This window comes from Rhagoletis pomonella, unplaced genomic scaffold (genome assembly GCF_013731165.1).
Source record: "Rhagoletis pomonella isolate Grant_MI unplaced genomic scaffold, Rhpom_1.0 Rhpom_scaffold_00001, whole genome shotgun sequence".
Taxonomy (NCBI): Eukaryota; Metazoa; Arthropoda; class Insecta; order Diptera; family Tephritidae; genus Rhagoletis; species Rhagoletis pomonella.
In genome coordinates, this window is record NW_023458555.1 from 497,919 (window position 1) to 508,905 (window position 10,987).

The following is a 10,987-nucleotide window of genomic DNA, read 5'->3' on the forward strand; positions in this document are numbered from 1 at the left end:
CCCATATGTAACTTTGTTATTTGTAGCCCCATTTTTTCATATCGCAAAAAATAGTACCGATACGATTGTTTTGGTATTTTTTGTTTGTAAATTGAACTAGCTTCGAAACTGCCACCGGAAATAAACCGGGACTGCGCACTTTTAGTTTTCGTTAACTATAATACATATCGTCACTAGACACGAATACAGGCGCGAGCTCAAAAGTTGACGGGGGAAAAAGACGCATAAAAAAACGTTAGCGTTAAAGACTCTTCACATACTTCGCCGAAGTTTTTCATAAGCATTTTTTTTCGCAAAATTTTTTTACGCGCGCCTTTATTCGTGTGTAGTGACGGTATGTCGGTAAGTTCCAACTGTTAAAACGGCACTTGTGGGTATTATACTATGCCCATACGTACATACTAGGAATGATGATTCCTTTGGATTGTCTAAGAGATAATTGCCATACTTTGCTATGAAATTATTTTCTGTTTTATCAACAATCGATGTTTGCTTTCAATATAAAATGTCTAAATCAGCTTTGAAACATTATAAATATTCACACATAACAAACTTTGTTTTCGAATCCCCCTCAATCCGGATACACGTTCCTCCACCAACTACCCAAATTGCAAGCCTAAGTCTAATCCAAATAAAATATAAACGTCAAAATTTGAGTGCATAATGAGTTGCTTTCCGCGTCAATCGGAATGTTGCTGCTGTTCGTCTTGTTGTCCTTGTTATAATTACATGGCCGATTGCTCCAGCGTTCGGCGAAATCGATCCTGCAGCGATTGTTTTCCCACGCGGCTTAGTCCGGATATGCAAATACCCGCCAAGAAAACTAAGTCGAGACCACTTTCCAACAAACCTTCGATGCCTAAATTAAATGGAAAACGCGCTTCGCAAGCTAAAAATGGACAACGAATAAACCTTCCAGCAGCTGATAGTGGGCCTAGCATAGACCCTAGAAGTAAACCTAAATGCCAGAGCGATCCCAAGCAGACGAAAAATAAACAAAACTTTCAATACCAGAATTTAAAGAAGCATATGGAAGTGATCAGCGAGGAAGCAGAACACGATTCCGATGACGGCGGACAATTTAGCAGCAAAAAGATTCAAAATTCGTGTGCTGATTTTCTAAGTATTGTGCATGATACTGTCTTAGAGACCGTGCAGGTAAGAGAGGGCTTAAAATGGACTTGCAATGGTCTGACCAGTGTTTTCTTTATATTGCAGAGTTCCGTCGAAAGTATGATGCGCAATTATTTTGTGCATACGATGGAAAAAATGGAAACACTGTGTTCGCAGATGATGAGAAATGAATGTCTGCTTAGCAAAGTGTATTTGGATATTTTAGACAGTGAGCATTGGCGTTAGCTCCCGTTCATAGACCTTACCATTCACCTTCATTCCCTAACAGAATTTTCCCAGCAAAACGAAAAAAGTATGCGACATTTGAAATTTTTGTGCCAGTTCATTGCCGAAACGCAGAAGGAAACCAGCGAGGAGCGAGCACAAAACCAGAGATGCAATTGCCAGAATTGTGGTAGTGCCGAGGAAGAGTTTGTGTTGTTGGCTGGAGAAAAAGTGTTGACTAAGGGACGTCCTCCTTGCGGCAATGCTTTTGTAAATGGGAGTCTGAGTTCCAACAGCAATCGTAATGGGGGCCAGAATGTATACAAGGGAGAACAAAATTCCGGGCTCCATCGCGATTCCGACACTGAACCGAAAACTGATTCACCTCTTACGAGCAGCACAAACTCACTACCACATGCCAAATTTAAATCGTGCGAAATACTACACAGCAATACCAATAAAGGCAACGAAGAAATTCGCGAAAATATCGGAAGGATAAGCGAGTATTTGGACTCAAAGCAGTTAGGGAATTCCAATGGGCATCGAAATTGCGAGCTGCCAAGGATTGCAGGTAATTGCCAAACAGAGCAGTACGCCTATCGATTGGAGGGCGGTCGATACGTTACTGTGAAAACAAGGCCAAGCGATGCAGCCATGTTGAAGATGCAACCATAATAGTGGTAAGGAAGAACTTCTCCAATCTTTGTGAACAACGTTGCATGAAAAGTGGCGAAGCCAATATTTGGTTTATTGTAAAAAGCATTTTACGTAAATACTTCTAGATAAAATTGTGGCTGCGGTAATGCCCAGATCTTTTCTACAGTTGGCTTCTTGAGAAGCTCACCGGAGAAAAGGTGTGCGCATTTTCAAAGCAGTGGATTCAAAGAAAAATTGTATTTGAACCTTAAAATTTCAACGACGTTTGCAATTTTCGAATATAGACTATCAAACTACAAAATAGTAATCAAAAGAATTATAAGTTGTCGGTTCTTCTGTGTTGAATAAATTTAGACTTAATTTTCGTTTGGTGAATGCATAGAACAGCTTATTTAAGATGCTGATGGGTGACCCATCCGGACGACAGAATTTCTCATACATTTTTTTTTAGAAATCAAGCTGTGAGTGGGTGTCTACTAAATGCTGATTTTGATGTGTAAACACGCCTACATGACGGCGTTACAGTAACTTTTAAAATTGATCCTCTGCTATTCAAAATAAAAATGTTATACACTTGTTGTTGCTCCCTTTCATACCACAGTAAATTTGTATGCAACTCTGAATCGGCAAAATTCATGCTCCTTCCCATTATCAACCCTGATCAGATTATACCCCCGAGGAGTAACCAAAAAGGTTTATTACTGTACGCCGTACGGTGGTCTATATCTATCTCGATTCGTTTTGCCTGTTACATACAACCGTTATGTGAACAAAGTTATAATACCCTTGTGCACAAGTGCGCTCGGGTATACAAATATATTCTCGTTTTATTTAGTTCCCGGTTATAAAATGTTTATTACCGGCGCAGAATAGACCCGTAAATCGAAAATGTTTACGAAAATGCCACTTTGTAAAACTTTTAAGGCAGTGTCACCCGATGGTCATTTGTGTGTGAATACACAAATATTTTTCTTTATCTCAATCACGAAAAACAATTTGTCCAAACTTTTCAATAGAAGTGTAAAAATTCAGGATGAAATTGAAAATACCTTATATACCTGTATACATATGTACATACATATAGTATATATGTATGTATGTACTAACTTACCTTCTTCAACATTTTAATTTCATTGTAACGACGACTTCGTTCCTCGCGATATTTTAGGTCAAACCAGATTTGTGTATAACCGGAATACTTTTGTAATCAAATTTTTAATTCAAATTTTAATTTTACAAATGCTTGCTCTTACGAACGATTATATTTAAGTACAGGCTATATTTCTTTACATTATTTATAACAACAATAACATATTAAAACTAATATCTTTGTAACGGCCAATGGAAAATTAACAGTTACTTCGCAATCAACAAGCTAAAACTAGTCTAGAATAAACCGTTGGGGCTTTTTGGCTGATTTAAACAAAAACGGTATTTGTCTTTCCTATTCATGTAATGCCATCAAACGCGTGGGTTTTTTTTATGTCGCTAAAAAAACATCCCACAGTTTACCTTTTAGCACCATAGGGTTGTTAAAACTTAAAAAAGTCGTAGCCCCATATATATTTACATACATATGTAGATACATCTTGTATGTATGTACGTAAAATATTTTATACAAATGTACGAAAATGTTGCAAAGCTACCTACATACATATGTACATCGTAAAAAAGTGTATATGTGTATAGTGATCACTTAGCGGCTTTTTTTCAATGTCCGGTTAACACAAACCGGAGGCAAAAGCTCTGGTTAAATACAACGAATGCTTTCTGTATCACTCGTCATATGTATGCTCCGGTAGTGATAAACATTGACATTGAACAAACGGCTCTTATGGTGTTGGTAGCGTTTGATTACTAATTGCATTACATATGTATACACATACACACATTATGCATAGTCTAATAAAATTTTGCCTTCATACGATAACAGTTTCATGCATATGCACACAAGGAATTTCGGTTCTCTTTCCTTAACTAGAAACTTTTTGAGCTTATGTCGAAGAAGGCCGAAAATTCTTTGAGTGCTAATTTTGATAGTAGTTTGGTTCCTTAAAATTAAACTTAATTATCTCCTTCATTCTAGAAGCCGTTTTCTCGGCTGTCGGTTTATTTAAGCTATCTTCCCTTTACATTCACATATTTCACCTTATCGACTGTCTGTTAAATTTATGTAATCGAGAAAGCAGTCAATGCCTTTAACGTACGGTGACCATCCGTTCTGTTTTTTGCAGGACTGTACTGTTTTTCAAAAGTCGGTCCTGCGTAGTTTTTCTAATCTGAAAAACCTGAAAATGTACTGATTTTTCCCAAGTGTCCTGCATTTGTCCCGCATTTTACACGTTATTTTAAAATTATCGCACAATGGATGAATTTTTTCAAAAAAGTGATTTTTGGTACTTTTCGTAGCTTTTCTTCAACATCTCATGAAAAAATCTCCCAATCAACGTAAGCGACTTACAGCTCGAGGCTTGATGTGCCTCTTACCAAAATATATAACTTGTGGCGACTACAATGAAAATTATCATTACCATTTGCATTTTGTCGTCGAAGTCGAAAAAAGTGAGATTTTCAATCAAATATGCAGTTTTATTTGAATATTTTTTTTTTTAATTATTTTAAAAATTCAATAAAGAAGATATATCACTATAGTAAATTTTGAGCCAAAGATAATGAAAATCGGATTAGAAATGTAGATGCTATGGAGCGCAATCTGCACAAATTATATATTTTTGTAAAGGGCACTTTGTCGTTAACGTCGATCCATGACGTCGATTTTTGACAAATAACTGCGAAAAGTACCAAAAAACAAAAAAAATTGTATTGTTTTCGTTTTGAATGACTCAAAATTTGCGTATAAAATAATCTTTTAAAGATTTTCACTTTTCGTGTAAGCTATTTTTGAAAAATTGTCCTTCATTTTGAATCCATATTTATGGTCACCGTACTTTAACGTCAAATTGAATGTAAGAGGAAGTCAAGAAAACGGTTCTAAAAATGTCTGTGTTCTCGCGGAGTTAGGAGTCTGCGAGACCGCATGTCCGTCGGATGCAAGGCCGCCCGCGAATACAATGGAAGGACCAAGTGCGGAAGAACCAGTCCGCACTTGGGATGAACAACCGGCGAACAACTGCAAATGAGAGAGGGAACTGGCGAAGCTTTTTGGGTCTCGACCTAAATCGACAAACGTTTGTAGCGCCAAAATAAGAAAAAGAAAAGACCCCATGTCCAGGTTAGTGGTAGGTACTAAAAAAGCGACCATATTTAAAGGTCGTAAACGAAAAATTTTATTACTAAAATTATTTACTGCTTATCGTAACCGTATTTCTGGTACTTAGGTACCGCTGTAAATATACAAACATACATACAACTTTAGATTCAGGGGTGTATAGCCAGATTTTTTTTGTTTGCCTGTAAGGTGGTACGTCCTAATTCAGTGGTCGGCAGGCCACATGCAAGAAACTGTTATAGTATAAAAGGTTTTATTCAAATGTAAGTACATATCGATGGCTGAGTGGAAGATCGACCTACCTCGGCAGCCAGTTCGAAAACGCTCTATCTCAAAAAACTTTTCAAGAACGCCCTATTTCAGAATTTAATTGAAAAACACCCTATCCCAAAATTCGGCTCAAAAACGCCCTATTTTACTTCAAAATGTATTGAAAATATGCTGGTATAGGGCGTTCTTCCACTCAGCCATCGATATGTACATAAATACCAAGGTTAGTAAATATTTCAGATGACTATCATTTGCTTAGGTGTATATATGTACATATGTACATTGTACAAGTTTTCCTATAGTGGAGCTGTTAAACTTCCGATGCAGCTAACGGATTTTTTGATCTTTCGCATATAACAACTCGGGCGGCCGTTTTATTAGATCGACGTGATACGGTCAGCGAAGTGGTTAAAGTGCGCATTGAATCACAGCTGTAATGAAGATGCCGACTGACTGTGCTGCAGCGATTTTGTGAAGAATTATTCAGATAAGAGCGGCAACAGCATGAAAACCATTTAAAAGGAGCAAACCGACTGTGAAAACGATGGAACGCATTTTAGATATAAATATGTATGTACATAGATATCGTCGCCTGGGGTAAAAGATTGTCGTAAGCGCCATTTTGACGATTTTTAGTTATATTTAGAGGCAGTTATATATTTTAAAATAAGATCTTTCGATTGGTGTTATCAGATTTTGGATATATCCTTTTGTTTCCGAGATATTGACTAAAATTTTTTCGGTAATTTAGTAAAAATTTAGTTAATAATGCGGTCAATCAAGATCTTTAATTGGATATCTCCTTTAGTTTCAAAGATATTGAGTAAGAAGTGTCGTTAATTCAGTACAGATATTGATCACAATTTTTCGTATTTCATACAAAGGGCGTGTGTGAATCGGTAACAAAGTTCTATGGGGAAAGCTGTTGAATAATATTTTTACTATGGTGAGACAGTTTTGACAATCTGCTGTGTGAAATTAAATCTTTTTTGACAACAGTAAATTTTTGATAACCGCAGATTTATTCGGAATAAACTATTACAAATTGAAGTGAAATTAATATTTTAAGAAAACATCTACCATCACTGATTGCATTTCATCAATTTAAGCTTTTGTATTTCGAAACAGCAACAATCTTTCCGATTGTCAAAATTTTCTATGCATTTGTCAAAAATTTCGCCAGCCTCATGAGCTACTGAAATTTTATTCACCTCATAGTTGTCAAAAATTTACTTTATTCACACACGCCCTAAATAGAATCTTTCATAAACTCAAAGCAATAAACCATAAAAATGAAATAATTTAAGAATCTTGTGAACTAGCAACATTCTCCGAGCTGTTGGAGAAAATCTATCTTCGCGTTCTTGAGAAATTGCTTTCCAAATTCGATTTCCCAAAACCTGTCAAAATTAACATAACAACATATTTTACCCAGGCGACGATAATATGTTAATAGTGTATTATTTAAAAAATCATTCGTTCGGATATGCCTGCGTTTGACTAATGAATTGAGTATATATATACTTAATTACATACATACATGGTAACAAATATGTAATAGCGCAAGAATGTATTTATTTCTACTTCTACGTGTAAAATGTCAAACGCACACATACGCATATGCATGCCCGTGTTTAGCACTAACCTGAGCGTTCGAAATACCTGCGAAGAAAAGAGGCAATAAATGAGTGGGTTAGCTGCAGAGTTTAACGGCGCCAGACTCTGTATAAATGTTGCTATAGCAATGTTGGCTTGAGTTTGTGGAATGTATCCGAATACTTGCAACAAGTCGAAAATAATGTACGGCGACCAACACACTATAAATACAATTACAATCACAAAAGTCATTTTGACAGTTTTTACTTTGGCCCGCGGTATTATTCCGCGTGAGCTTGCTCTTCTCGTTGCTGCGTTATTGTAGCCGCTTCGTTCTGGAAACATTGTATACATTTGCTTTAAAAAATGAGAATACAAATAACAAAAGCAATAAATTTGGCATATTCACCTGCAGGAATAAAATTGGATCCTTTTGCCCAGATGGTTTTCACTATAATCGCGTAGCAGGCGGTAATGATCATAGCTGGGACGACGAATAGCGACGCAGACACTAGACACATGTAAACTTGCCATGCTTGCGGCGATCCCAATTCTATCCAACACTGCATTTGACCCTGTATAAGTTTCTCTTCGTACAGTATCAAAATGGGTAAGGAAAAGAGAGCCGAAACCGTCCACGCTGCCGCTACAAGATGCCTCGCTCTTCGCCCTTAAAAAACGTAAAGGTTGGGTGGTCAAATGGTTTCCCAACGGTTTAGTCGAATCGTTATGCTCACATGATTTAGAGAAGTTCATTGGATGTGTGATGGCATCGTACCGGTCGATACTCATTGCAACCAGCACATATGTGGACGAGTATGTAACGCATACCTGGGAGAAGCGAATGAGCTTGCAGGCCATATTGCCCGCTCGCCAAGAGATCGTTATGCGCCAGATGATGTCGGTCAGTACGTGCAGCAGGCCAACAGAGAGATCTTCGTTTTGGTTGAAACATGAGCATAAATATGTTAGTACATATGTACATATCTGTGCCGTTCAATTAAAAAAGTGACTTTAGAAGGTTTGATTTTGAATTAAAAAATAATCAGTTTCCCTTGAAAATTTTTATATTTTTATTAAGCTTCTATTAAAAGGGCATCCTTGACTACACCTGTGGCTAGCTAAACGTTAAAATATTCTTTGGTAACCCAATGAAATGTTACTTTAAAAAAGATAAGGGCCTATCGCGACTTAGGCTACTTTAATTGAACGGTACAGCTATGTTTGTATATATTAATGGCAACAAGCCCTAAATGACAAATTTGAAATTTTGTAGGAGCAGCGAAACCCGTGATGCAATGACTTTTTCAAGGTATGTATGTGGCTAGTTTCAGAAAATAGGTTTATTCTCAGTGACATTTCATTTCGATAAGAAATCCCTAGTTTCTGCTGGACAAATTTTTGGCAGCTGATGAAAAAAGGTGGTTGTAATTTACGCAAGTCATAGAATTAAATTTTAGTGCTGGAGGCGAAAATAAAATATTGAATGGGGTTGTTGATCCATTTTTTGCTGAATAATATAATAAATTGTAATTCACACTTTAGTTTGGCGTTCGCGTACTTTTGCAAGCATTTCTCTCCATGATATATGTATGTATGTAGGTTTCTGCTGGAAGAATACGCGAATACTCCTATAATATCGTCGCATGGCACGTATCCGCCGAATGCAATATCACGTATGAATGTACTTATAACGTACTTTATTCCGAAATTTTCTCAACTGAGCCAAAAAAGCTACTTTTTCAAAACTATTTATGAATGCTTTTCCAACTGAACTTACTAATTATGAGTACCTACTAGTATCTACACTCACATACTTATGTGTGTATATACCACCGAGTCAAAATTATACAGTGCGACACTCAAAAAGTGATGGGAATAAAATCAATTGCATCCATTAAAAGAGGTTAAAATATCAATCAATACCAAAGCATTTGTAATAGCTCCCACCATGCAAAAAATGAGAAATAGGCAACAATTGGTGACTCAGAGATTTATTGCCCTGTCATGTCAATTTTGGAATAAATAAATCATCAAAAATTCCCAAACTTATAAAGTTCGCGATAACAGTATTATCCAAAGCGTATAATTTATACCAAAGACAGGATTGAAAAAATAGGATGCTCCATAGCCAAAGAAAGAATTAATTTCGTTTCTAAGTTCCAATTTTGTATACAACAAATAAATGATGTATTAAAGAGAATAAAATTATTCCAAATATCGCATGAAGGGGTAACGACTCATTCAGTTAATAAGAAAACGACTCGCCCAAGCGAGTTGCCTTCGGCGGACGGTTTAGAGCGACTGGTAATAAGAAATCGATACGATAGCGATATTACCAGCAATAAATAAATAAAAAGTAACAAACTTTCGCAAAAGTTTAGAGCTTTTTAGCTAGATTTCTTAAATGATTTTGCAATTAAAAAATTGTATCACAATATGGGTGTCAGATGAAAAAGAGGTTTTTGTTTGTAAAAATTTTTAAAAGTCTAATTAAATTATACACACGTTACGAAAGAGTGCTATCAAATCTTAAAGGCTCAATTTTGGTGTGACTTATAGGCTGAAGAGGAAAAATACAGTATATCTTCGCTTCTGGCTAAGTTGATGTGTTGAGCAACCATTGACGATTTCTTACGTAAGTTATGTTAAGTCTAGACTAACTAAACTATAAGTATGAATATTTAGAACAACTTTTTGATGTTTCAATAGGGTTTCCACCTATTTAAATAGTAAAAATTAAATTATTTAATAAGTTAAATGAATTACCAAAGTTAGTATCAATCGACATGGCTTTAAAAAGGCTTTATTGCTAAATTACACTGGTCTACAAATTTCAACTTTTTTTCTGCGAATAAGACGGGACCTGGTGTTTCTGAACGGATTTTTCGTGCTGAACACGAATCCGGGGTCAAAAATGTCCCATCACGTCACGTTTTCGAGAAAAAGGGTTGAAACCCCTAAAAACAGCGTTTTTGGCCATTTTCGGGGGGGTGCAGGAAAAATTGATCACAGAAAGAATTTAATCTTAAACGATCATAGAAAATTAATAATGCCAAGGTTTTAACTATATTAAAAGTCGCTGATTACGAATCTGCAGTTAGATTTTAAAAATTTAAGATGACGGGTCGAATATGGTGGATATAAAAATTGGACTCCTAGACACAAATACACCCCCTGATCTAAGGGTGCATGCGATTAATTCGGCATAGGGCTCATTCGAAAGGGCACGATTTAGCCTTTAATTTCTGACATATACAAAGTTTGTAGCACGTCAGGGTTCAGCTCTACAATTTTTCAAAAATGGCCAAAAACGCTGTTTTTAGGGGTTTCAACCCCTTTTTTCTCGAAAACGTGACGTGATGGGAAGTTTTGGACCCCAGATTCGTGTTCAGCACGAAAAATCCGTTCGGAAACACCAGGTCCCGTCTTATTCGCAAAACCCTTGTAGACCAGTGTTATTTGTAGGAAAATTGCCACCCATTCCAAAAGTAGATTTAACTGAATTAATCAGCTGTTCAATTTAGTTCATTTACAGACAAGTTATATGAAATATTTTAATATGAGTGTCAAATGAAAGCTTTAACTTAAAAACGTTTTTGACTAGGGTTGCCCTCCATTGAGGCAAAGAAACCAACATACAATTTTGATATTGAATTAGGTCGATACGAGGTAATGCGACGGGTCTAGGGACGATATGTATTTCCAAATAAAAAAATAATTGAGGGCATTTCGCATTGATAACGACGAATGTGGATATATACTCAATAACACTGTTTGGGGGGCACTAAAATAACACACGAAAAAACGCCGAGACACGTAAACTTACAGCCTTATTCTGTATCACGAACGATAGGCAACACGAACGATTCGTCTGCAGAGGAATGCTTCAAAAAT

The 10,987-nt window shown here is 36.4% G+C and overlaps 1 protein-coding gene across 2 annotated transcripts in view; it reads right to left on the minus strand.

Annotated features, from left to right (window-relative positions):
- Positions 1 to 10,987, minus strand: part of LOC118735597 (cardioacceleratory peptide receptor) — a 170,288-nt gene that overhangs the window by 108,931 nt on the left and 50,370 nt on the right. The window contains exons 3-6 of one of the 2 annotated variants that reach the window (XM_036465433.1): positions 7,828 to 8,025; positions 7,500 to 7,760; positions 7,140 to 7,425; positions 5,670 to 6,027 (exon numbers count right to left, since the gene is read on the minus strand). In XM_036465433.1, coding sequence (XP_036321326.1) covers positions 5,805 to 6,027; positions 7,140 to 7,425; positions 7,500 to 7,760; positions 7,828 to 8,025 — 968 coding nt within the window. In that variant the 3' untranslated portion in view covers positions 5,670 to 5,804. Of the gene's footprint in view, positions 1 to 5,669; positions 6,028 to 7,139; positions 7,426 to 7,499; positions 7,761 to 7,827; positions 8,026 to 10,987 lie in introns of those variants that run through there. The other variant, XM_036465443.1, reaches the window with a different exon arrangement.